At 38.6% G+C, this 27,543-nt stretch overlaps 1 protein-coding gene across 1 annotated transcript; it reads left to right on the top strand.

Annotated features, from left to right (window-relative positions):
• Nucleotides 1-3,828: 3,828 nt before the first annotated feature.
• Nucleotides 3,829-25,644, top strand: wrnip1 (WRN helicase interacting protein 1). Its single transcript, XM_079876104.1, has 7 exons — nucleotides 3,829-4,639; nucleotides 6,571-6,765; nucleotides 9,680-9,912; nucleotides 17,115-17,338; nucleotides 18,990-19,145; nucleotides 19,271-19,350; nucleotides 23,966-25,644. The coding sequence occupies exons 1-7, from the start codon at nucleotides 4,133-4,135 to the stop codon at nucleotides 24,245-24,247; spliced, it is 1,677 nt and encodes a 558-aa protein (XP_079732230.1). The 5' UTR covers nucleotides 3,829-4,132; the 3' UTR covers nucleotides 24,248-25,644.
• Nucleotides 25,645-27,543: the final 1,899 nt, after the last annotated feature.

Genomic DNA, 27,543 nt, shown 5'->3' with positions numbered 1-27,543 from the left:
AAGCTTGCCACAAAGAACCGGTAAAAGTAATGATTATGAATGCGTCTAAATGTGTCTAAATACACTGTAAATGTGAATGTGCATTACACGCTGAGTTTCGGTTCATTTATGAGATATCGCCGGCGCCGGTGTCGTGATTGTCTGCTATATTTACTTCTTAAATCCAGGCAATTGGTTCACGAAACATTGATTAAAATTAAGACATAATTAATACAAAACGAAATTCGATTTAAAGAAAGGCAGCTGTTCTGTTTAAGGTCTCTGTGAAAGTTTTAAAGCAGACTTTTATTGCCGCTTTTAGAGCGCTCACGTCCATAACCGTAAACTGACACGTTGTTTTTTCCCTCATAAATGCGAACACGAAAATTAAAATAAAATGAATATTATAATTTTTTTTTGTTGTGTCAGACAATGATTACAAAAATTTTCTCTCATATTGCTCCTCATAACCACTGAAAACGGTCAACGGAAGTTAAAAGTGGTGGGTACAAAATGACTCATGGCGAAATCTGGTGGGTACACGTACACTGTCTTTGTATCTCTTTAGAATATTGCTTTTAGAAAAACTTTTAGTTTTTTTACTTTTACTTTTAGAAAAAAACGACATAATTATGAATCAAATTATTATGAACAAGTAATGAAACTGTGTCAAAATTCGACAACACAAATAATGATCAAAAAGCGATATAACGCACATCTCAGATTAAATTAATTATATAAAAAACAGGGAACATTTTGTAAAAGCAAAACTGAACAAAATGCATACTTAAAATAATTGTATTAGGCTATGTGTTACCGAATATTTAATACCACTTCCCCATAATGTTGTAATTATTTTTTTAAAACAACATCTGTCAAACTGTCAATCAGATACCTCTTATCTGGTCATTTTTATTTTATTTTAGAAGTCATAACTGTTGATCACCCTTTGTATGGAATTTGTGAATATGAATATTTAGAAGATTTACAAACTGTCGGCAAGACCTCAAACCAACCCCGGACATTCTGAGACTAACGTGGAAAAATCTTTATGCTTAATGCATTAAGACAGTTCAATTAAAATATTTATTAATAATGTAATGGCAAATCAGATGCGCCCAAAATATAAATGCTACGCGTTGAGCTGCAACATTACCTCACAAGAAATATCTGCACAAGAACAATCACACAAGAAATATTTTCACGAATTAAGAATCTGGGTAAGTCGCATTATTTAATTGCATTATGTTAGGATGATTTTGTGTATATATATAAAAAATACTGCTGGGTTTTTACAGGCAGAGTCACGTGTTTTATGCTCACACTAAATTCTCTGTTGCACTTATATAAATGCGCATTGCATGCACAATCATCTTAATAGTTGTACAAAAAAGTTATGCGCTACTGGCAAGAACGTCACTTTGCTGTTTTAATAAAAGCAATGTTAAATATTCTGCATGCACTCATCTCCTGGAAACCACAGCAATGACAAAGCATATAAAAATTCGTAAACGTTGTCCAATACCCCTTCTTGTCTTAATGAACCTTTTGCATTTACAAATATTTTCAAATGTCTGTATAATACAGTAGCCTACTGTAAATATTTGTGTCTATTACTATTTATAATTTATATTTTATTGTGGATGTTTTCTCACAATCGTGACGTAATGAAGTAAAAGAAAAAATCTAACGTAAAGTTGTTTTTTATGCGCCACCTGGTGGATATTCTGTGAAGCGAAACACATTGAGGGAATTTGTAAGTAGCGCCCCCCGAAAGCACTTGCAGAATTCTGCGAGACTCTACGAGACGAATTGCCGAATGCCGCGGGAGAAAACGCGCGTTTTTAAAGGCCAGATCTGTATAAAAAATGATCTGTGGGGTATTTTGAGCTAAAACTTCACATACACACTCCGGGGGCATCAGAGACTTATTGTACATCTCTTAAAAAGGGGCATAATAGGTCCCCGTTACGATGTTGCATGGCTCATTCCCATGTAATAGTTGCATTTCAACAAGCATTTCTGCACTTCTACTTTGTTTATACCATATACGTACAAATCATTTTAGGTTACTTTCTTCATTTATTACTCATTAATCTATTAATTAATTTCTCATATATGTTATGCGTTTTTAAGGATTTATTATCAACTATTTATTCATAACAAGCCAGGAACAGCAGAAATACACAATTTCGCTGAATCAGGCCCTGCCTATAGATGCAGTCAACTGTTTCTTTCTGATACAATTTTTACAGATTAATACATTTAATTTGAGCAATGTTCTACGATGCATAAGTGCAATCTACAAAGTTAATCTAACAATTATTTAAGTTTATCTTATTACCATTACAACCTGTTTAATATCTGTGCTGTTATTTGTATTTGAATGCACTCTTACTCATTGAAAATAAAATAAAACAATGAAAAATTAGACCTAATACATTTATCAATAGTTGATTTCCATGTATTCACATTGAGCTTAATGTACTGTAAGTGTAGTCATTGAAGTTGCACATCCCACTCCACTAGATGGCAGCCGTGTGCCATGTTTTATCACTGTGGAACCAAGGTTTGAGAGAGAAAATCTCAAACTAGATGGTAACATTCATGTATTGGCAGATGCTTGTATCTGAAGCTAATTGCATTGAAGTTAAACATTTTATAAGATTCAAACCAGTGGCATTACTGTTAATGGTGCCATGCTATAGCAGTACAGCTAAAGGAAGACAGGGCATGGCTGTCATGGAATTCAAAAGCTTAAGTTAAATAAAAAAAAAATAAAAAAATGAGGTATTAGTCTTTGTGTGTGCACAGTATGCCTATACCTGTTCACCCTCGAGCTCAATATGCTTCAACTCCCAGAAGCAGCGCATGGTTTCAACCCTCTCCAGATAGTGGAAAAAGGCCAGTTTTCCCAAATGTATGCTGGCCTGTTTGAATTGAGCAGATTCATCTGGAGTCTCTGTGTTTTTGAGCAGGGTCACTTCAGTCACTGGCCTCTCGTGGCTTGGTTGCTTTTTAGGGCTAGATGCGTAAAAAGAAAGTTGCAATGAATTAGTCCATCAGTAAAATTCTGCAGCAGGAAGTGAATGCACTCAGTTCCAAATAAAGAAATTAAAAAGCATTATATGTTGTTGTTATTATTATATCTCGTTCTTACGCTAGTTGTTAGACATGAGCCATGATGAAAACTGTAATTGTACAATACTTTCTATTGTTTAATAAATTCATCAAAGCAGACAACAAGAAGACAGTCATGCAGGAGACCCCCGACACCAAACCAACATGCCAAATTTTCTATAGCCTAGTGTAATCATTATGTTCACAACTTGTAATAACTACTTTCATGAGCTCATTGTTCCTTCCTAAAATGAATACATGATGTTATCTAAATGCATGGTTTGTATTATCTTAGAACTGTGCATTTCTGGACATTACTTTGACACAGGTCACTCTGATAAAAGATTACTCTAAATTGTAATGTAGTAGACACATGCATTTTCTGTAAAGCTGCTTTGAAACAATATATTGTGACAAGCGCTATACAAATACATATGAATTAAACTGGTTTTAATCAGATATTATATATTAGCCTAGTTATAAAGCTTATGGTTATTAAAACTTGACTAGACTACACCCTGCATTTGTAGGGTTTAAACATTTGTAGGGATCTTTTTTTTTTTAATTCATCAAAAAATATTGCCTAAAATTGCAACATGATATTTAAGTGCAACTTGTCACATGGCTTATATAACGTTAATTGATATACGTGTTGTTTTACATAATGTTGACATAAGTAGGCTACGTTAATTTAAATTTCTTCCGGCAAGTCTACACCGTTTCCGGCTCACAAGAGCCATTTCATTATGAATCGAAGTAAAACACACACCCGTGCAGTGAGTTTGTTTCGCGAATGAAAAGCGACGTTCTAAATTCCAACTTCGAACTTCACGTGGAACTTCAGTGGAACTCAAGTTAACGTTGCTGTCAGTACAGAATCTCGCGAGACGAGATTTCATTCTCCCGCGTCACAATAACCTCTCGGAAGAGCGCTCTTTTTCTACATGTGGGTGAATGTCAACAAGAAAGCACGACTTTTTGGTGTGATTTACACACCATATTCGGGGAATACGCAGAGCAGTTCAGTGTGGGCATGGCGGAGAATGCGTCAGGTGATCGTGCCGTGAAGTGTCCGGTTTGCGCGTGTGACTTTGACCCGGGCAGAATTAATGCGCACTTGGATGAGTGTTTACAGGGCAATGATGCTCATCATCAAACATCTGGACCACCCTCCAAAAAACCCCGCACTGGCACTATTGACACCCGCCCTTCCGCAGTGTTCTCCGTGTTTCAACCCAGACCTAAAGCGACTGATCACCAGAAACAGAAGCCCGCGTCTTTGGGCACAGAGAGCAACGCTACAGAAGTGTCCATCAGTCCAGACGTGAAACCTGAGAGTCCAGACGCACCCGCTGCATCTTCACCCAGAGCATTGCGTCTGAATAATGACAAACCCCTGGCAGAAGTCCTGAGACCCAGCAGCCTGGAGGAGTATTTCGGGCAGAATAAACTGCTGGGAGAGCAGACCCTGCTGAGACCCCTGCTTCTGTCACAGGACATCCCATCTCTGATACTCTGGGGGCCCCCAGGCTGTGGAAAGGTCTCTGGTTTGTAGTTAATTCACCCATTTGCACTAGATATACCTTCAAGCTTTATGCTCTATTAAAGTCACCATGAAATCAAAATGGATAATTCTTATTTTTATTAAATATTGCAGTATTTATTATCAGTTATTTATCAGTGCACACATCATTATAATTGTGTAGTGTCTTTTTTTATTTTATTCATGTGCCGTCATAATCTTTATTAAAAATAACTTTGCCTTCCACTTTCAGCTTCATCCTGTCACTCGCATGAAATCACGGCAATAGCAACAACAATCACATACATTTCACTGACTTTAAAATGTTCTTCATAATACAAAAAAAAGGTTCTTCTAATGCATTGCTACCAAAAAAAATTTTTTTTTGAACCTTTATTTGTGAGGCCCTGTTTACAGCTGGTATAAAGATGTGTTTTGGTCGATCAGATCACAAGTGGACGACACTACAGGTGTAAACAGCGTCTAAAATGTTTTGAGCTTGTTTCCACCACTTTCCACCACATCCAGATGTACTGTTGTTGAAAACACATTCAACTGGATTGCTTACATATTGTAAATCGAATGTGTTCAAACGGCCACTAAACACTGTCTGCTCTCCGTCTACTGGCCTAATCAGTAACATTATGGGAAGAGATCGAGCCAGACGGGATGTAAACTTTGTCGGCTGGAGATCCAAGTTTGGTTTAAAGATGAAAAATGTCCCAAGCACAATGTTCTCTCACCATTCCTGATTTCTAACACACACTCACAGCGTTCAACTGGTCTTGTGTCTGTCAGAGCAGAAACTAAAGCTGATGCTCTCTGTGTGTTTTCCCGTCGTCTCCGGGTGCGTTCATATGTGAATTGCGTGAGCTTAAATCGTCCATTTGATTGATCAGAAAAAGTTCATACATTTACCTGACCATAGACCCTCCCCTGGAAGAAATCAGGACGGAAGTGGATGAAAGTGGACAAAAGAGACGGATTAAAACACCTTTTTTAAACGGGAATGTGTCTCTCTTCTACTTGTGATCCGATCAACCACAACACATCTTAATACCAGGTGTAAACAGAGCCTGAGAGTTTATAAAAACTCATGTATGTGTGTCAATGTTTTAGCCATAATAGAGCATTTAATGTCTTCTATACAGTAAAGATCTTTTGTAGAAGGTTAACGTGAGCTTATTTCAGTGCTATTATTACAATTAGAATAATTGATTTTGGTCAAAAGTAATGACATTTGAGATATGACAAAGTGAATGTCATTGGTTTCATTTGAGCTAGTTGACCCAATTGTATGCTATTCTGAAGTGACGTGTTAAGACGCGTGAAAAGGGTCACATTAGCTGTTGACAGGTGTATGTGCTAGAGTAATGTCCCTAGGGGTCATTCAGTGAACTTACTATTCTGAAGAGATAGTGGTGGGACAGGATGATTTTCATTACTGCATTATAGTAATGAGAACGTAATGTGCTTGAATGTTTATTTCTCTTTTGATTTTTGAGTGGCTCAGACATTTCTTTGTGACATTCTCCCTTTTACTATCTTGCCTTCAGTACTTGTATGGATGTCGAGATGTACTCTTTTCAGCGTAGACTAGAAGCTTATTTTCGATTGCTGTGATGGATAGTTCACTTTGTGATGTGTAATGGAAAACTGACTTGGGGGATTCAGAAACTATCTGGTTTCACTCATTTATTTTTGGTATTTTATAGATTGTCACATGGATCTACAGCAGAGCCAGTGTCACATGTTGGGGGTCTGTTCCCCTCTACTTGAGTTCGCTCATGTCAAATTTTGCCTTTCTCAACTATTTCAAATAGAAGTGATATGTTGCAAACAACAAACATGTATTGAAACTTGATCTTGAGTCAAAAGTGATCACATTTGATGCAATCATGAGAAGATTCTTGTAGATTTCACCACCCCATCCTGTTTGTTGTTCACAGACCACCCTGGCCCATATTATTGCCAGTTCTGTAAAGAAGAAAGGTACAGGACGCTTCGTGACACTCTCCGCCACCAGCGCGTCAACCAGTGATGTGCGTGAGGTCATCAAACAGGCCCAGAACGAGCTTCGTCTGTGCAAGAGAAAGACTGTTCTGTTCATCGACGAGATCCATCGCTTCAACAAATCCCAGCAGGTCAGTTACCTTACATTAGAGAGACAGTAATTGGATGCTAAAGCCAAAGAATTTATGAATGTCAGCACATTAGATAAAAACACTAGAACATCAAACATAATAGATCTGTTTTTGAAATTGAAGACAAGACATTTGTGCCATTTTGTGGTTGTAAAACATTAGTGGGACATGATGATAGTTCGTGTAATTCTCTAGGACACCTGAGGAGAACTGACTTCATACGGTACATCCATAAAAAACCCTAGAACGTCAGCTGATTCCTCATAGCATTTTAGATACAGACACTTGATTTGAAATTCACATGTTTTTGCATGCGGCTCTCCAAGTGCTTTTGGTGACCAATGCATGTCATTAAATGTAAGTTCATGTATGTTAGATGTCTTGTGTAGTACGGCTGGGACGATACACCTATCTCCCGATTCGATACTATCAAGATACTTGGGTGCCGATATGATATTTATTGCAATTTTTAAAAAAAAATGTAAGTATTGCGATTCGATATTGCAATATATTTACATTTTTTTTACACTTGACCATCGGGAAAAGTTAAATCATACACTTATACAGACTGTGCATGATGTATAAGATGAGTCATAAACAAAAACAAATCATCACATCTTGTCATACAATACTAGCCTACATTCTCGTGAATAAATGATTCAATAACAAATACATTTTTTAAGAGTCACTTGTAATCAATAAATGCGTTATTTTTACCAACAAGTTTCTATCAAAAGCTGATTTTGATCGCTATCGTAGACATCAGTTTTCATATTTGAACTTTAAACTATTGCATCACAGAAATAATGATATGAGGTTGAAAAGAGTGTTTGTGAAGCTGTTTCATGACGACTCTGTCCGGCTCAGCGGCAGCGCCAACACAGATTTGAATGTTGCGATATGATTTTGTCAAAGTTTAATAGACAAATTGAAAGATCGAGTGGGTGTTTGAATCGAGATCAGTCTTTTAAAGATGAATCGTGCAGCTCTATTGTCTTATCTCTCTCAGCATATGAGCGAGGGCTTTTCAGTGCGTTCAGTCTCACGTCTCTTCCACGCGTCAACTTGAAAGGAATATTACGTCACTCAACACTCAAAGATAATGACACATTTCACGGTTGGAACGAAAGTGGCTAACTTCGGTCAACCTCGTCTACAAGCAAGGACAAAAATAAAGCAGTTGAATTTGAATTAATATCGATTCTATTTTAGAATCTGAAAAAATAAAAAATAAAAATCGCGATAGCTAGGTGAATCGATTTTGTTTCTCCCAGCCCTATTGTGTACAGTAGGTACAGCTAGCACAGGATCACCCTGGAAACATGTTTATTTGTGTATGCCAGGCAGCTAGAACAGTTTATCCTTCACGACAGCGCCAGTGGCCTTATAAACCCATAATTATATTTCTAAATGCAGCAGACAATATGCCAGGCATGGGGATACCCTTCTCATTCCTTCTTATTTAGCTTGGATTCAAAGAACCTGAAACATATTCCCCCCCGACAAAAAAAGGAGCGACATATATTTATACTGGAATGTATTGCGCCTCTTTATTGTGTGCTGCCAGAATACCAAAGTGGCCTCATTGAGGCTCTCAAGCTGGAAACTAGCCTATTAAGACAGAAAATATGTGGTGAAAAATGAGGTCAACAGGAAGATAAAGATAATTGTCTACCTCATCTGTGTCACCGAGTGCAAACATGTCCAGTTAATCAGACAAATAGCTCCCTTCAATACAACCATCTTGAATACAATGCGAAGTCTGCATGGGGAAATCTTTTGCTCTGAAGTGAAATTCCAGAATGCACGGAAATGACTTGATTTCGACCATAACAATTTGCTGAAAAAGTCTATATATGAACGCACCTTGATGCAATGTTGAGTTCTGCATAATTCATTAAGGCCGTTTTCTCACCTGTTTGGAACATTTGTTTTTGGAACAATGCCACGTTTTCTCCCTTAGTTTGTGTCATTTAGGCATAAAAGAACAAGGCATAATAATCGGTCTGAACAAGGTGGTCTCGCCCCGATTGAATACGAGCTCTGGAGGGGTTCGCTTGTGGTGACAAAGCAATCAGACCCAACACACCAATTATTATAATTCATAATGGGAAATTTGTTCCATAAAAAGCAGTAGTGTCATATTCTCTGGGTTGAAAACCAATGAGCGCCTCTTCATCTTAAAATGTCATGTAATTGCACTCCTCCGAAACCAGTGTCCAGACAAAGCCTTGATTCCCACTCTATACCTCAGTTTGAGAGGGTATAAATGCTTCTGTATGTTTGTACAAGTGAGTGTAACGGCAGTTAAAGCCACAATAAACCCTTGTCAATCCATCATGACGGATGAGGAACATAAACAGGTGCACTCTGAGCAATGAAAGCGCAGTTTTACTCGCGTCACCTGCTTGAACACATTTTGGTGCTCTTTGAAATGTTGCCTTGTAAAAGCGAACCAAACCAAGAAGAAAATGCAACATGGCAAAAACCTAAGTACTTCGGAACAAAGTGAACAATCTAAATCTGCACAAGTAATCGTTAAAATATCACGTCAAAAAATTGTGATTCTCAATTTATCCAGAATCGTGCAAGCTCTAGAACAATCTACAGGTCTGAAACAGTGTTGTCAATCAGAAGCGTTTACGAATCTGCTCAACAGCGCTCAAAGCGTCACATTTTTTTAAATTTCAGTAGCAACTTGGTACCGAAGTTGGCACTTTTTTTCAGACTAGTGTTGTCAAGTTATAGAGCTTAAAAATTGAGCTTTTCTAAGACAAAGATATCAACACTGTCATCATTCCTTCTAGAACTGACTCACCTTTGATATTTAGCCATTTTTTTGGAATGCTTGGTATCTTCTCTTGCCCCGCAAAGTTCCCTTACTTCAATATTCCTCTTCCCGTTCTGGCATCAGGACACCTTTCTGCCTCACGTGGAGTGTGGGACGATCACTCTTATTGGGGCCACCACAGAGAACCCGTCCTTCCAGGTCAACAGCGCGTTGCTGAGTCGGTGCAGGGTTCTGGTGCTGGAAAGGTTGTCGGTGGAAGCGATGGGCTTGATCCTGCGTCGGGCTGTAGACTTCCTCGGACTGCAGGTGTTGAATGGGGATGCAGTGGAACGGGACTCTTCGGAGATCTGCTCAGAGTAAGTGTCAGTTGTGCTCTTGTTATCACAGCGTATCACCCGAAACAGAGATGGCTCTTCCACCCACCTTAATGCCTCATTTTGATGATTTATTGGCTTGTTAGTCATTGGGATTGGTAAGTAGGACAAACAGTTGTCTCTAACCCTGACCTCAAGTGTACCAGCTGTGAACCGCTCCGGATCAGGTTTTAGGGCCCTTAGGAGTCATGGAAGCGTCTGCCGTAAACACAAACGCTAGGAGCCGGTGTTGAGTTTCAATGAACCGAATGTTCTCATTGTTTTATGAGACTCAGTCTGAAGAGCAATCTGTGACTTGGATCTTATGGATGAGTATAAAACATTTGATGAGTAGGAGCACTAGTGTAGAAACGGAAAGATCTGAAGATGTTTTATGTCAGCTATGTAGTATTGTTTAATCGCTGTTGTATCCCATGAAACTCTCCAGATTCAGCTGGTTTCTGCTCCCCGTCAGGCCTAAGAACAACCCTTCATAATCTGCAGCATACTGAATTATTGACCTATTGCTTTATTAGTCAAGTTCAAAGCAGCTTTATAGAAAATCATGATGATATAGATATTATAAACATTAACATCATGATTTTCTATCCATGCTTTATAGTTTGGGCAGGTTATGATTCATAAATGATGTTCTGTCACTTTGCATGGCATCGCTGTTAGAGCCCTTTCTCTTAAAGGAGCCGCAAGCAATAGCAAAACAAGACGTAAGGAGGGTCGCACACTGTCTGAGAGAAACGACTACAGCAACTGTGACTGTTCAAAATCATACCGCACCACAGCGTCACTCACATTGTTTTCCATTAAGATACAACAATCTAGGACAAATATATGTACGCACTGACTTCACTTCACCATAGGAGATTGTGTATTATGCATTTTTCAGTAACAGGTTTGTTTTTGTGGCTTGAATAAATATGTTTCATTTAGAGAAATAATATGGATCACACTTTCTCTTTGCACAGTTTCTTCCCCCAAATACCTTAATTCAAACTCACTGACGCCACTTTATTCATTCTTGAAGTGAGCTTTTGCCTATATTGTGATTAGATTCACTGTTTTGGACTGCCGCCTTGAGCTTGAGAATGTGCCATAAGCCTGTGAGATGTCCTAGAAGACAATTGAGAGGCCACTTTTTCCAACCCGTCCAAGACTTTTGGGCAAAAACTCTTTATTGCTCCGTGCATGTGAACTCATGGCAACTATAAGAGAAGTCACAGAGAATTTTGTTTTTGTTTCCATTTTATTTAATTTAAATGGTATCCTCAAACATTAATTGAATGTCGTAAAGATGAAAGCAATACAATTAATCAGAATAAGATTTAATAATTAAATATATAGTAGCCCTGCATGCCAAGTCAGATTTTTATTTTTTGTTAACTTGCATGTATGGATGGACGCTGTCATAAATGCGGGTAAGATGAGATCTTAGTTGTGCTCCAGTTAAACATTAGGGCAAAGATCCAGACTCTCTCGTCTGGTCTGGTCTCGTAGGACGCTCTGTTCTGCACTCGGACAAGAAACCAGCGCAGCAGTTCAGTAATAATCTGCTGAAGGTCAGGGTATGATTTTGGTTGGATTTTGGGTGTTACAGTCTCTTCCTTCACCCATGCTGGTGTATGGTTTAAGGACAGACAGCTTCATCTTTGAGACACAGTTATTATGTGTTAAGTGGTAATAACGAAAACAAAGTAAAACTGTAAGTAAAATAGCAACGTCTCAGATCTTAAATTCCAACATGAAAATTAAATAGATTTTCACATTTTCTGACTCCACCATCACTGGAGTCAGGGCTTTGCTATGTTGTTTCACTGGTGATTTGGGTTGTCTGGTTTGTTTTTGCTTCCTGGCCTGCATTAAAAGTGGTTTGGGATTTGGAAAAGCCACTGATAAGTTAACAGAGTTTGACAACACAGTGAGTAAATGCAAATGTGTTTTCACTTGTTTGAATTTTAGCGATTCCTATTCTGCTCATCAATTTCAATTCTTATTGTTTCCCAGTTTCGATTCCAGTAAGGTAAAAACATTTATCAAACATGTATATCAAACATATTTATTCTGTGTCTTTTGGAAACATTTGTTGCAGCTGATTTTCCTGAACAAAAATCAGCAGCCTAAAGAACACTCTATGGTTTCTATGGTTTTAACATAAATATCACAACAAAAACAACTGGACTAACTAATATAAATGTCAGAGATTAAAGGTGGGGTAGGCAGATTTTTTCGAAAAAAAAATTTCCCAAATTTGTTTAAACTGTCTTTATATACCAATACATAATTAAAATGTAAGTACTCTGAAAAAGAGAGTATAAAAATCGAGTGTCTGTAGTCCTCTCAGGACTGCAATAAACACAGCTACTTATTTCCATTCGGAACGAATGAAATGATTGGCTGGGCGACTGTCACTCTCCCTCGCTACCATGGCTACCACCCCTGCTGCTACAGGAGCTGCCCACATGCGCGCACCCGTTTGACTCGAGGAGGGGAAGAGGCACGGAAGCTAGGAAGAATCGATAGTGAGTACTAACAGCCATGTTAGTTGTTTATATTCATAATGATAAAGTTATGTATTTTATTACATGTGATTCTAACATGATGTCACTACATGCACTGCGATCCTCTCCGCTCGGCGCGGAGAGATCGCACATAAGGGACGGGGAAACCTCATTCATGCGGAGATCTGTGGGCTGTTAGTGCGAGTGCGAGTGCGGGAAGCGCGAGGACGCGATCGCTGATTACATTGGACTTTGCTCTTTGCTGCTACAGCGCTGTGTGCGCGACTTTTTGTTGTAGTTTTTTTATTTTTTCCATTTATAAATAAACACGCCCACAGCTCCGCAAGCGACCCCGTCCTCTTCCTTCCTTGAATTTGAATTTTGTTACCGTGTCCTCCAGCTGAGTGGTCGGCAAACCTACCTACCCTGCCTTTAATAAAGACAAGTAAACAGTAATAATAAGAAGAAATAAACAAATTAGCAATAGCACAAATAAATACAACTGAACAAAGTTCAGGTACAGAAATTGAAATCAAACGTAAACTAAATCTTTATTAAAGTGACAAAAGTTATTCAGTCAAGATCAGTGAGTGAGATTATTTTTCTTTTGTTCTTTGATTAACATTAAAGGGATAGTTCACTTAAAAATGAAAATGTTGTCATCATTTACTCCCCCTCAAGTTGGTTAAAACCTGTATGAATTTCTTTCTTCTGCTGAACACAAAGGAAGATATTTTGAAGAATGTCTGTGACCAAACAGTTGATGGACACCATTGACTTCCATAGTATTTTTTTTTTCCTACTGTGGAAGTCAGTGGTGTCCATCAACTGAATGGGGTCCATCAAAATTCATACAGGTTTGAAACAACTTAACCCCTTAAACCCTGAGCCATTTTTGGAGTTTTTTTGTCTGAGTGACACACAAAAAAGTAAAGACTCATAACTTCAAAACTATAACAAGGAGAGTCAAAAGGTAGGTATCGTTTGATAGAACTCTTTTCAAATTTTTTGAAAATATAAATTACATTACATTTGGATATTCTCCTGCCGAGAAACTGCTGATAAATACAAAAAAAAAAACATAATTTTTATTATGATTTTGCATATCTCTCTTGTTTGACATGCAATAACTCGGGGAGGAAATATGGTAGCACAAATTTTCTTTTTTGGGGAAGTACCCCTAAATGTGAGCTGCATCTGAATCAAATTTTGTGGTGATCGCATAAAGTACTCAAAAGTTACAGCATTTGGAACAAAGGTAGCCTTTTTGTTTAGTCCTCACACATTTGGAAAGCAATAAAAAAAAAGTTTTCTGAGTGACATACACAAAACTAAAGACTCATAACTTCAAAACTATAGCAAGGAGAGTCAAAAGGTAGGTATCGTTTGAAAGAACACTTTTCACATTTTTTGAAAATATAAATTAAATTACATTTGGACATTCTTCTGCCGAGAAACTGCTGATAAAAGACAAAAAATAAATATAATTTTTATAATGATAATGCATATCTTTCTTATTTGACATGGAATAACTCAGGAAGGAAATAAGGTAGGAGGAAAATTCTTTTTTGGGGAAGTCCCTCTACATATGAGCTGCATCTGGATAAAAGTTTGTGGTGATTGGATAAAGTAATCAAACGTTACAGCCTTTGGAACCAAGATAGCATTTTTGTTGAGACCTTGACGCCCCCTCATGGGCATTTTTTATAGTGTTTCACCATGAAGAATATCTTGTCATAAAAGCAATAGATAAAGTTAATTTTGGGCTCATTTTAATTGTATGAATATGCTGTAAAAAATGAAGTGCCATTTTCAACGATTTTTGAATGTTTCGTGAGATGTATGATGTTTTTGACACATTGCAGTACATAGTACAAAAAAGTATTTTATAGATTATGAATTTTTTTTTATATCTTTATCAGCAAATAACTCAGCAATACTTTGGAGTTTTTCAAATAGGCTACATTCACTGTAAAGTTCAGACTCTAAGGTTTCAAATGACACCAATTTTGTTTGAATCAAGGCAATATTTTTGAAAAATATGATAATGAATATTTTCGCAGCTAGGGGGCGCCATGGGTGGCGCACGCGGGCGGTACACTCCGGTTTAGAGAGACTAGTCAGCATTCGTTCAGAGTTGATCGAAGTGGTTAGATTCTTTAAAAAGCTGAGATTCTAAGCTTTAAAATGATACATATTTTGTGTTATTCCACGTTTGAAAAAGAGCACGGACGGTTCCGGGAAAATTGGAAAACACTTTGCACCCAGGAAGGATGAGAGACTTGTTTTTTATCCAAGTATGCATTACTTCATGAGGAATATCTCGTGATCAAAGCAATGGATTCTGTTGTGTGTGGGCTCTTTGTAATCGTGAGAATCTGTTGTCAATAAAGATGTTCGATTTTTCACAATCTATGCATGTTTCATTGAGTTATGAGCTGAAACGTCACATCAAAACAACATAGCATCACTGCTATTGCTACTTCATAGGTGCGCCTCTGGTATTTTTTTGTGTCAGAACGCTATAAGGAATATCTTTAGACCTGAGTGATGGATTATGGTGTGTTTGGGCTCTTTTTAATCGTAACATTCTGCTGTAAATAATGATGTGCCATTTTCCACAATTGATGCATGCTTCATTGAGTTATGAGTTAGAACGCGACATAAGTGCTACATCTATAATAAAGATCTATGTGCGCATTTGTGTTACAACTCCACGAGGCATAACTTTAGATATGAGTGATGGATTATGCTGAGTTTGGGCTCTTTTTAATCGTGAGAGTCTGCTGAAAATAATGATGTGCATTTTTCTACGATATGTGCATGCTTCGTGAAGTTATAAGTAAAAACCAAACGCGAGTGCTTCATGAGTATATATTTGGCTAGGTGCGTCTTTGGTATTTTCTGTGTTAGAACGCCATGAAGAATATCTTTAGATCTGACTGATGAGTTTGGGCTCGTCTTAATCATGAGCTCCTGCTGTAAATAACGATGTGTCATTTTTCATGATCGATGTATGTTTCATGAAGATACGAGTAAAAAGGCCAAGTCTAAGCTACCTCGCTTGGCTACGTGCGTTTGTGTATTTTTTGTGAATTAGAACTCCATGAGGAATATCTTTAGTTCTGAGTGATGGATTACGTTGAGTTTGGACTCATTTTAATTGTAAGCATCTGCTGTAAATAATGATGTGTCATTTTCCACAATCGGAGCATGTTTCATGAAGTTACAAGCGGAAATGTGTCTAAAATTCAGCATCCATATATGGTTTACCCATGGGTCTCTTGAGGGGCTTATTTTACAAAAACCTTGCTCAAGTTTAGTAAAAGCCTGAAACAATTATGCTTGTTGTATTCTACTCATTGAGACCTTTCAAATGACATATGACACATGACTATCTGAGCAGTATGATGTTTTTGACACATTGCAGTACATAATAATTTCCTCTTCCTCATAAATTATGTATAAAAAAAAAATCATTTTATCAGCAAATAACTCAGCACTACTTTGGAGATAATCATAATGGCTACATTCATTGTAAAGTTTAGACTCTAAGCTTTCAAATGATGCCTATTTTGTGTTGATCAATGCAGTAGTTTTGAAAAATATGACAATTAATTTTTTCCATAGCTAGGGGGCGCCCTCCGGCGGTATAATCCGTTCTAAAGGAATAACTCAGCACCTTTTAGGAGTTGAATAAAATGTATAGGTGCATTGAAAAGCTGAGATTCTAAGCTTTAAAATGATACCTATTTTGTATCATATCATTCAGTGGTTGCTTAGTAATTTGATTATGAATTTTTTTCATGGGGTGCCGTCCCGCCGGCGGGACGCTTAGGGTTTAAGGGAACAACTATTAACTTAATGACATAGGTGCTGTCCCTTTAAGTGCCCATGCAGGATCCAATCTAGTGTTTTCTTTCTCAACTGTTTGCGTTCACTTAAGACATAACTGACTGTGTTTATAAAGATATTTTGACAATTTTGTGTGTATTTGTGCGTTCAAGAGCAAGAAGACGCGGACAAGAACTCAATTCAGTATCGTTTTCTATATGAGAAGCGGCTCACCACACAGCGCAAGTGCTGAACTGAGTTCTCTTTGTCGTCGTCTTGCACTTGAAAATGGTTTGAAATCACATTAAAATGTATTCGATTTCAGAATTGGAATCGATTTTCGATTCCCATCCCTAGTTTTCACCTTTTTCTTATTGATACTGTGAACCATTGTACCTTTGAGCAAACCACTTTACCTCCAGAAAGACTGGAGTGAGTGTAGGTTCTTAGAAGCACAGACTCAGTATTCCAAACAATTGATAATGCAATCTGCACACAGTTAATTGAGATGAATGACTGCGAAGAACATTAATATATTATTAGTAACTGAGCTTAGTTTTGTGTTCCTTAAGTGATTTCCAAGGTGTCTTTGGAAAGATTTCGTTTAGGGATAGTCTGTCCATTCATTTAAAAAATAAAATAAAAATATCTATCATTTCATCCTCATGTTGTTCCACACCTGTATGACTGTCTTCTGTGTAGGGAAGTGCCTCTTCAGAAGACGTAGATTAAACCGCTCGATTCATATGGATTACTTTTTGCAATGTCTTTTTAAAGCTTGAAAACTTTGAAATGAAAAGAGTTGGGAAACACTGGTTTGTTAAAGAGGCCTGAGCTCAGTGTGTTGTTTGTCTTCAGATCTCAGGTGTGTGTTGAGCAGAAAGCCCTGGACACTGTGGCGCACCTGTGTGATGGTGATGCCCGAGCCGCTCTCAACGGCCTTCAGCTGGCGGTGCAGGCGTGTGTTGTCCAGGCGCGCGCGGCTTCCTCCAAGCCCAACGGCGGCCCTCAGCAGATAATCGTGCGTGAGCAACACATTAAAGAGGGCCTTCAGAGATCCCACATTCTTTATGACAAAGCAGGTATGGCCGGTTTGCACTGAAGTCATTATCCAATAATCAGTCCATTTCATCTAATGAAAGTAGTGTGGCTAAACTAACCTGTAACAAAAGATGTCCAGTTGTTGCACTTCCAGGAATTAGCCTACCACAAATTTGCAACCGTTTCCCATTGTGGTGTTGCTTTTAGGGTCTTGAATTTGTGTCATATATATTTTTAAGCTTATTCAAGTATTTTGTCATTAGCTTATTAGTTTAGCAACATGCTAATGTAAACGTTTTATGTATAATAATTTTTTAAGATATATATTTATAAGATATTTTGCATGCAGCTCACTATGTTTTTGAACTGTCAAAAAATATATTTGAATATTTTTATTTAATCCCTCAGGATTGTGTAGTTGCAAGAATTAATGTAATCCCAGATTATCCCTACATTACGTGCAATAGTTTTCACAATTTTTCCGCACATTTTTATTAAAAATAATACATTCCAGGTAAGTGAGCGTTACTATGAAGGAATATATTCTAGGAATTTATAAACATGAAATGTATATCAATAGGACTGTTTCACGAGAGCGGTTGAGCGTTTTGTTCTCCCATGTTTTGTCTTAAGTAAATTTAATGCCAAAAACTTCTATAATAATGGTAATTGTCCTCAGTCAGTGTGAATCACGGTTCACTCAGTCAGACATCACTTATTTAAGATGGACTCTTTCTATCTTCTAGAAAAAACTTTGTTGCATTATTTTATTATCACTGTAAAGCTGCTTTGAAACAATCTGTATCGTAAAAAGCGCTATATAAATAAAGGTGACTTGACTTGAATAAGTCATTGTAACTTTGTGTTCACAGAGTGATCATGCTATAAAATCAGAGTTCATTTTTGTATGAACAGTCAGTCTTGAGCTTAAAGGAACACGTCAACTTTTTGGGACTTTAGCTTATTCACCGTATCCCCCAGAGTTAGATAAGTCCACACACACCCTTCTCATCTCCGTGCGTGCCGTAACTCTGTCTGACGCACCCACCGCTAGCCTAGCTTAGCACAAAGACTGGAGGTAAACGGCTCCAGCTAGCATTCTGATCCCAATAAGTGACAAAATAACGCCAACATTTTCCTATTTACATGTTGTGATTTGTATAGTCCCAGCGTGTACAAATAACAAGGTCACATGAGACACAGCCATCTTCTAACCGTATACATATTGGGAACTATATTCTCAGAAGGCGAAGCACTGCTACTTGGGCGGAGTGATTTGCTCGCGGCACCTGAGAAGCCCCGTGGTGAGGAGCAGAGAGTTCGTTCAGAGTTGGAGTAAATCACTCTGCAGAAATAGCAATGTCACTTTATTTTGTCTTTTATTGGGAGTAGTATGCTAGCTGGAGCCGTTTACCTCCAGTCTTTGTGCTAAGCTAGGCTAGCAGTGGGTGTGTCAGACAGAGTTATGGCACGCACAGAGATGAGAAGGGTATGTATGGACTTATCTAACTCTGGGGGATACGGTGAATAAGCTAAAGTCCCAAAAAGTCGGCGTGTTCCTTTAACGCTTATATGTTTACTGCATATTGTCATAATGCACAAAAATGTTTACAGGTACTCAAACTCTCACGACACACAATACATTGAGTCAGATCCACGGTTCACTAGACATGTAAACTCTGTGTCACACAGGTGAGGAGCACTATAACTGTATCTCAGCCCTGCACAAGTCAATGAGAGGATCAGAAACAAATGCTGCCCTCTATTGGCTGGGAAGGATGCTGGAGGGAGGTGAAGACCCCCTGTATGTGGCTCGCAGACTGGTCCGGTTTGCTAGTGAGGATATTGGTAAGTAGCTGGTCCTTTGTTTTCCAAAACCTGTGTTGTTTTACCATAATAGTAACTTCATAATTAGTGTGTGATCCAAAAGTTAACGTCTTGACAGACTGGATCTGTTGTGGACTCTTCTAAAGGTCTGGCGGACCCTGTGGCGCTCACTCAGGCTGTATCAGCTTTCCAGGCCTGTCACTTCATAGGCATGCCCGAATGTGAGGTACAACACACAAATACACTACAATTGCTGCTAATGGTGGGAATCTTTAGGCACATCACCATTCGATCCAATTTAGATTCTGGGAGCCACAATCAGATACTAAAACAATTCTTGTTCTACATTTAAGGGTGGTCCGATTGATCGGGCGCAGATCATTATCAGCCGATAATAGCTTTATATACAGCGGGGGAAATAAGTATTGAACACGTCATCATTTTTCTCAGTAAATATATTTCCAAAGGTGCTATTGACATGAAATTTTCACCAGATGTTGGTAACAACCCAAGTAAGCCATACATACAAAGAAACAAACAAAAATAAGTTCATAAATTAAGTTATGTGTAATAATGTGAAATGACACAGGGAAAAAGTATTGAACACATGAAGAAAGGGAGACACAAAAAGGCATGGAAAGCCAAGACAACTGCTGAAAACTTACAGTAATTAAAAAACAACCCAGCCCCCTGTCAGTGGAAATTAATAACAGCTGGTTCAGTCCCAACGGATGGCCTACAAAAAGGTCTCATTGCCAAGGTGTCACACAAGATACATCTCATGATGGGTAAAAGCAAAGAGCTGTCTAAGACCTTCACAACCTAATTGTTCCAACACATAATGATGGCATTGGTTATAGGCGCCATTCTAAGCTTCTGAATGGTCCAGTGAGCACTTTTGGGGCCATAATACGGAAGTGGAAAGTAATAATTGAAATTAACAATAATTTCACCATAAATTTGCCTCGACCAGTGCTCCTCGCAAGATTTCTGACAGAGGAGTGAAAAGAATAATCAGAAGAGTTGTCCAAGAGCCAAGGACCACTTGTGGAGAGCTTCAAAAAGACCTGCAGATAGCAGGTACTGTGTTCTCAAAGAAAACAGTAAGTAATGCACTCCACCTCCATGGCCTGTATGCACGCTCACCAGGGCCTGAAATTAACACCCGACCACGCACCAAATGCGGGTGAATTTTGCAATTGGCGGGTAGCCAATGAGAATTGAGTGATTCATTAGTTGTTTTTTTTGCGTCTGTTTTTTTTTTTTTAAGTCCGCCATTTCGTTTGTAATTTCGTTTCGTTAGTTTCGTTTCGTTTCGTTTGTTTCATTACTGATGTAAAGAGGCGGTCAAGGCACTGACGTCCATGAAAGCAGCGCAGTTTGAGAAGATGTGACTCCTGTTTCGGAACGTTCGCGCGATCGGAAAGAAGATGAGGCTCTACGTTTGGATGTGCGAGTAACGTTAAGTATTAAACTGTTGGTGAGATGGGATGAGAATAGATAAAGCAAATCTGACGTTGGTTATGGTACAATGACAGTTACACAGATGTTTGTGCGATTGTATGTTGGGAGTTGGGAACCAGTGAGAAAATGTCCGGTACCCGGTAACTTTATCAGTAATATTAATATTAATTTAGTTCTGCTTAACGGTTCCTGAAGGCTGTAATTAACAGTTGCCAGGAACTGTCTACTGACTATATCAGCCATCAACACAGTGTGTGATTTGTTTACATACGAGCTGCGGTAACTTAGGTATATATCTGTTGAGTTAGCACGGTGTGTGTGTGTACGTGCGTGCCAGATTAGCAGCAGTCAGTGTATATGACTATGACATATGACTATGTCTGTGACACAGCAAATTAATGAATAAAAAGATAAAAAAAAAATTATAGTCTAAGAGTTGTTATTACTTAAAATGATTTTGTTAATAACTTGACAGCACTTAAATGTGTATTCTTACAAGTTAAAGAACAATGTTTGTGTGATTTCTATTTTTCACCTTTATGAGGCAAAAAAACAACAAAAAAAACTGGCTGGTAAAAAGTTACTGTGGCAGGTGGATTTTTAAATCCACCTGCCACAGTGGCTGGTGGTCAAAAAAGTTAACTTCAGGCCCTGACACTCACCATGCAAGACTCCATTACTGAAAAAAAAGCATGTTGAAGCTGAATTTAAAGTTTGCTGCACAACATTTGGGAAAGCCAGTGAAATACTGGGAGAATATAGTGTGGTCACATGAGAGCAAAATTGAATTGTTTGGATGCCATAATAAAAATGAATGAAATGGCACTGCACATTACCCTAAAAACACCATACAACTTGGTGTTGGCTCTTGGACAACTCTTCTGATTATTCTTTTCACTCCTCTGTCAGAAATCTTGCGAGGAGCACCTGGTCGAGGCAAATTTATGGTGAAATGATTGTCTTTCCACATCCGTATTATGGCCCCAAAAGTGCTCACTGGACCATTCAGAAGCTTAGAATGGCGCCTATAACCAATGCCATCATTATGTGTTGGAACAATTAGGTTGCGAAGGTCTTGAGACAGCTCTTTGCTTTTACCCATCATGAGATGTGTCTTGTGTGACACCTTGGCAATGAGACCTTTTTGTAGGCCATCCGTTGGGACTGAACCAGCTGTTATTAATTTGCACGGACAGGGGGCTGGATTGCTCTTTAATTACTGTAAGTTTTCAGCAGTTGTCTTGGCTTTCCATGCCTTTTTGCACCTCCCTTTCTTCATGTGTTCAATACTTTTTCCCTGTGTCATTTCACATTATTACACATAACTTAATTTCTGAACTTATTTTTGTTTGTTTCTTTGTATGTATGGCTTACTTGGGTTGTTACCAACATCTGGTGAAAATGTCATGTCAATAGCACCTTTGGAAATATATTTACTGAGAAAAATGATGACGTGTTCAATACTTATTTCCCCCACTGTAGTTTGATCGGTGGTCTCTATAAAGGCCGATCAGATGACATAAAACTAGCAAGACAATTTCTCTATGCGCAGCTAAGATTGCTTCACTACTTTCAGCGGTCTGGCAGTTCTACCAGGTGAAAAGGACAATAAATTTGCAACATCTTTGCAGAGATCAGAGACATTGCAACGACAGCAACTCTACAGCAATGACAGCAAGAAACTAGGGATGTGCGATTTTAGTGCATTTCGGTGCACATTCGTTCCTCCCTAAAAGCCCAAACTTAACGTCCAAATCAGCTAGACCAGTGATTGTCGTAAAATAATCTGCTGTTGCTAAACTGCAGGGTGTGCGTGATTAATAATAAGAGTTATTGAAACTGTGAAAGTGAGACTGTTCTCCAAGTGGCTTTCTGTGCACGCATCTCCGAGACAGAGTGGAAACCAGACAAGCAAAGTGAACCTTGAGCTCCGGCACGCCTAAACTGTTAAATACACACAGAAATATGTCAAAAAATACACACATAGTTGAATAAACAAATAAGGATTTTGCAGTGTGGATAATACTAATAGTAATTATAACGATATAAATTTCACAAGAAGTAGTAGAGAAGTTTTGTGATGTCACTTTGCATTTGCAGGTGATTGCATGTTAGCGTCTTTGTTTCCATACCGACGGAGTCTAGAGAACATGCGCTATAAGCGGGCGTAATGCACGTTTTTTAAAACCATGTCGAGCTCACGTCCTCTCCAGATATGAAAAAAGGTATCAATGGGTCTGTCCAGTAACTAATGATGAACGTAAGGCGAACTGCAGAGTTTCATTTGCTCACGCGGTGCGGTGGACTTCTGACTTAAAGCAGAGACAGACAAATCCGTACTTTTAAAGGTTCAGGCCTATTGTTTGTTTGTTTTTTTGTTTCTGTTTTAAATTTGTATAATCTCTTAATATAATATTCCATACATTTTTAAAGCTTGGTAGACAGGTAACTATTATATTTGTAGATGATATTAGACAGATTATTTAAGTTATGGGGTCGTGTATGGGTTTCCCTTATTTTGCCTCACTGAAGGTGGCAACCCTACTTGCCAGAGATCCAAAGGACCATCACTATCAAAGTGGATAGCATGGGAGAAGATTACATTACACACATTATATTCATATATCTTAAAACTTCTGGTTACATGAGCCTAAGCTTTTTTCAATATAATCCAAGCAAAAGTTAATATCAGATCATTTTAGAATACAGTATAGGATGTACCGAATATTCTTCAGTTTTATGCAAAACAGAATTATGACAAATAGAATATCAGATCTCTGTCATATGGCCAAAAATAAATGCAAAATAAAAAGCCTTTTTGCATAGTTTTGTTTGACACATGAAACATTGTTAAAGTTATCTTGCACGGTACACGATGTAACCTTGCTCTCACTCGAAATGTGTCCCCACATTAAGTCCTTGAATTTGAGGGTATTGGACCAGGAAAGTCCTTGAAAAGTCCTTGAATTTGAAGTTAACCAAGGTATGGGAACCCTGTATATCTTGTATCTACGTTTACGTGCAATTGCAAGAAAAAAGTCAGAATTGCACATTTATATTTATCTTTTTTTCTCTCATAATTGCTACTTTCTCACAATTGTGAGTTTATATCTCACAATTTGGACTTTATAACTCGCAAATTTAAGTTTTTTAATCTTACAAATCTGAGGAAAAAAGTCAGAATTCTCTCACAATTGCAAGAAAAAGGGTGAGATTAAAAATTTGCAATTACAGTTACTTTAAAAACTTTTATTTCAGTGCAAGAAACAAGCTTCCATAAAGTTTATATATTGTTGAAGTAGTTTTTTGATATCCTGATCTTTCTTGCTAACTTTTCACCTTCAATCTCACCTACATCTCTTCTTGAATGATTTTAGGTCATTCTGGCCCAGTGTGTGGTTTATATGGCCAGAGCACCCAAGTCTGTGGAGGTGTACAAGGCCTATAATAACGTCAAAGCCTGTCTGAGAAACCATCAGGGCCCGCTACCGCCCGTGCCCCTCCACCTACGCAACGCCCCCACCAAACTAATGAAGAATCTGGGCTACGCTAAAGGATACAAATATAACCCAAACTTCAATGGGCCAGTGGACCAAGATTACCTTCCTGAGGAACTTCATGGCATCAACTTTTTTACCTGGACGCCCTCCAATCGATGACTGTTCCCCTTTTGGCTGCAAGAGAAATGGACTTCTAAGTTTGCAGTTTTTCTTTTGCCTTTGTCATTGTTGTCGTGTCTTCCACTTCTTACAACGAGATTTCACAGAATCTTCAATAAATCTGCATTTTCTTATGCTGCTAATAATGCTTTAATATAATTCAAAGTTTTAAATAAAAAGTAGTAAATTGATTTGCGGTGTGTAATTTGAACTTAAAGCTACACTGTGTAATTTTTTTAGTTGATTCTTAGCAAAAAACACTTAGTTCTTTCAAAAATAGATGTGCTAATTATGTATATTTACTTCTTTTAAGTAATAAAGTATTCTCATAAGTTTATAATCTGCCATTGAAAGTACATACGGGTGAGGGGTTCGAATGCCGGTCGCCATGTTGCCCCTCCATCTTGAAACTACATTAGCCAAAGAGGGACATGCCTGTAAATTCAAGCTTCGCCTTTCGCGCTTTACACTCAGTGACAGAGACGAATGCGAGGGGGAGATTACTCACGACTGCCGGCAGATTTGAAAGATTGCTGATGGAGGATCACGCCTATTTTCGAGGACATGTAGCAGAGTCGCCAAGGAAGCGAAAGAGAGAATTAAAACGTCAACGCGACAGGCAAATCAGCAAGACCAAAGTCAATACTGGAGTAACTTTTCCCAGATGGAAAGAGCTCATGAGGAGCAAATATTTTAAAACGGACGCCGAAGTTGCCTGCTTTCTTCTCGACAGGTAATTCAGCCTATTTGTGTAAATTCAAAGTTTTATAGTTGCTTGTCTAACCATAGCATGGTTGTGCATAACACCAGAACGGCCTCTAGTATAACTTGTGTTACTTTTCCTCGTGTCAATGGTGAAAAATTGTTTATATTGTAAATATTGTTTACCTTGTAACATAAATCTGTGCTGTGACGGATCACAGGTGATAGTTTTAAAGGCGCAATTGGACGAAGTCGAACTGGAAGCCATGTTAATCTTGGAATAATACGGCCACCGTAGGAGTTAAAACGCCCTCGAAATTGAAAGGAACAGAAACTAATATTCACTGGGTAGTCATATACAATTTCACCGCTAGATGGGGGATATCACACAGTGTAGCTTTAACACCTTTAACCTTATTATTTATTATTCTCAGGTTAGGTAAAGTAAGTTGAGTCTGGCATAAATTATAAGCATTTTAAAATCACTTATAATTTGGTCAGAAGACTTCTATGTGGTATGTTCTTATTAAAAGTCTTACAACACATAGAACACTTACATACATAGAAGCCTCAGGCAGTTTTTGTAATCAATTACATTTCTTTTAATTGGTTACTTTTCTTTATATAATAAACAAAAATGTAACGGCAAATAAAACTTCATTAAAGTATAAAATACAATAATCACATTTTGAATCAAAGTTGTAGTCAGCTCTGGGCTTCTTGTCTTCCGCTTGGGATTTCTTGTCCTCAGCTCTGGGCTTCTAGGCGTCGGAGGTACTGACATATCAGTATCCAAAGAGGCAACCAGCTCATCAGTCTTTTATACTCCTGTTGTTTACCACAGGCGTTAGGTTCTAACCTTTTTGATTGACATAAGTTGTGACTTTTCAAAGTTTCCCAGATCCTCCTCAAGGCCTCGCAGTTGCAAGCTGTCCACCTCTTCATGTCCGTGAACTCCAGTAAACTCAACCAAGATGGCTGATTTCCTTTTAAGGTTCTAGGAGTAGAACCACAGTTCTTTGTGTTCTTGAGCACACACACACATACATAACGAACAATTACTTTACATCTATGCCAATACAGTATAAGACAATTTTTACAAACAAAAATAAATAACATTGAATGCAATGCATTATATTCAATACTTTAGCTAAATATGTGTAACAAAAAGGCATCTACAATAAACAAGGAGGCAGGTAATTGCATTTTCCTGATATTATCCTATATTATAACACCCCCTTCATGCAATTATCCTGACCCATTATCCTTCGTTCTCTGACATAGTTGTGGCACAAACTTCATCAAACTTTACCATGGACATTTCTTCATCATTCTTAAATTCATTTTTTTGTTACACATTAATGTGTTGTTTTCTGTTTCCCATAACAAAAAATAATCAATTATATTTCCTATGTAATTATAGTTATTTATGTATCATCAAGGGGCAAACCTTTGTGTTCTTGCTTGATTATCATGTAGATTAGGCCAATTTGGATCTTAAAAAAAGAATCCAGTACTTCAAGCACCCTATAGGTGTTCCCCTTTGAGCCTTAGCTTCCTCCTCTTCTGAAGCCTGTGGGGCAGACAGAGCAGCGTGTGTTTGCTGGAAACTGATGCGTCCCAAAGCGCCACTGGCGGCGGGATACTGACACCAGTTTCATGAGGGCCCAAGGCGAGTTAGGACCTCTTTTCCGATGCCTTCCTGGCCTGAAGGACAGTCCTCAGATCCGTCTTCTCAGGAGGCTGTGGGCGAGAGCGCCGACCTAGAGACCCAGGCTCTCTGCGGGGGACCTCTAGAGGCGACACTCTCCTTCTGACCCTGCCGGTACGAGGAGCTCGATGACAGCTTAGACTGCCCCCTGGTGGCAGTCTTTTTAGACCTTGAACGGTGAGGGAAATATTGACTAAATGCTGCCGACTGCTTTTTCATCTCCTGGAACCTGTTGACGACCGTTAATGGTGTCGCCGAACAGGTCAGTGGGCGAGACGGGCATCAAGGAGGAAGGCCCTGTCTTTCTCCTTGATGCCCGACAGATTAAGCCACAGGTGTCTCTCCGATGGCACGGGGCGTCTCCTTGGTAAACCGGAGAGACAGATCTGTGGTTTTACGCAGCTCGGCAATATCTTCAACTGTAGGACCCTCGCCTTCATCAAGATCTTTTAACAGGTCGGCCTGGTAAGGCTGCAAGATGGCCATAGTATGCAGGCTCGCACCAGCCCAACCCGCCGCTATATAAGCTTTTCCCACCAAAGCAGATGTAGTTCGGCAGGGTTTGGTGGGCAGTGCTGGGGCCTTAAGGCATGATGCAATGGCAGAGGAGAAGTTGCTGGCCAAAGCCTCTTCCACCCGTGGCATCATCCCATAACCATTCTATCTAACCCCCACGATGTTGCCATAATCCAATACCGGGTGATTAGACAGGCGAGATGAAAAAGGCCTGTTCCATTGTGTAAGTCAGGAAACGGCAGACTCCGGCGTGAAGGCTGTGATCTGTCCTGCAGGAAGCGCAAGCTAGAAGTAAGCTTGATGAGCGCTTCCTGCCCTTAATGTAGCCAACTAATTTTTTATTTGGCCACCGCATGAGTCACAACCT

The sequence above is a fragment of the Squalius cephalus genome (genome assembly GCF_949319135.1).
Source record: "Squalius cephalus genome assembly, chromosome: 7".
Lineage (NCBI taxonomy): Eukaryota > Metazoa > Chordata > Actinopteri > Cypriniformes > Leuciscidae > Squalius > Squalius cephalus.
This window is presented reverse-complemented; position numbering and strand designations above follow the sequence as displayed.

Bases quoted from the DNA above. Each gene is read 5' to 3' on its own strand.
- wrnip1 (XM_079876104.1), top strand. From the start codon at position 4,133: ATGGCGGAGAATGCGTCAGGTGATCGTGCCGTGAAGTGTCCGGTTTGC. The intron at 4,640-6,570 runs GTCTCTGGTTTG...TGTTGTTCACAG, and splicing joins GGCCCCCAGGCTGTGGAAAG to ACCACCCTGGCCCATATTAT. The intron at 9,913-17,114 runs GTAAGTGTCAGT...GTTTGTCTTCAG, and splicing joins TCTTCGGAGATCTGCTCAGA to ATCTCAGGTGTGTGTTGAGC.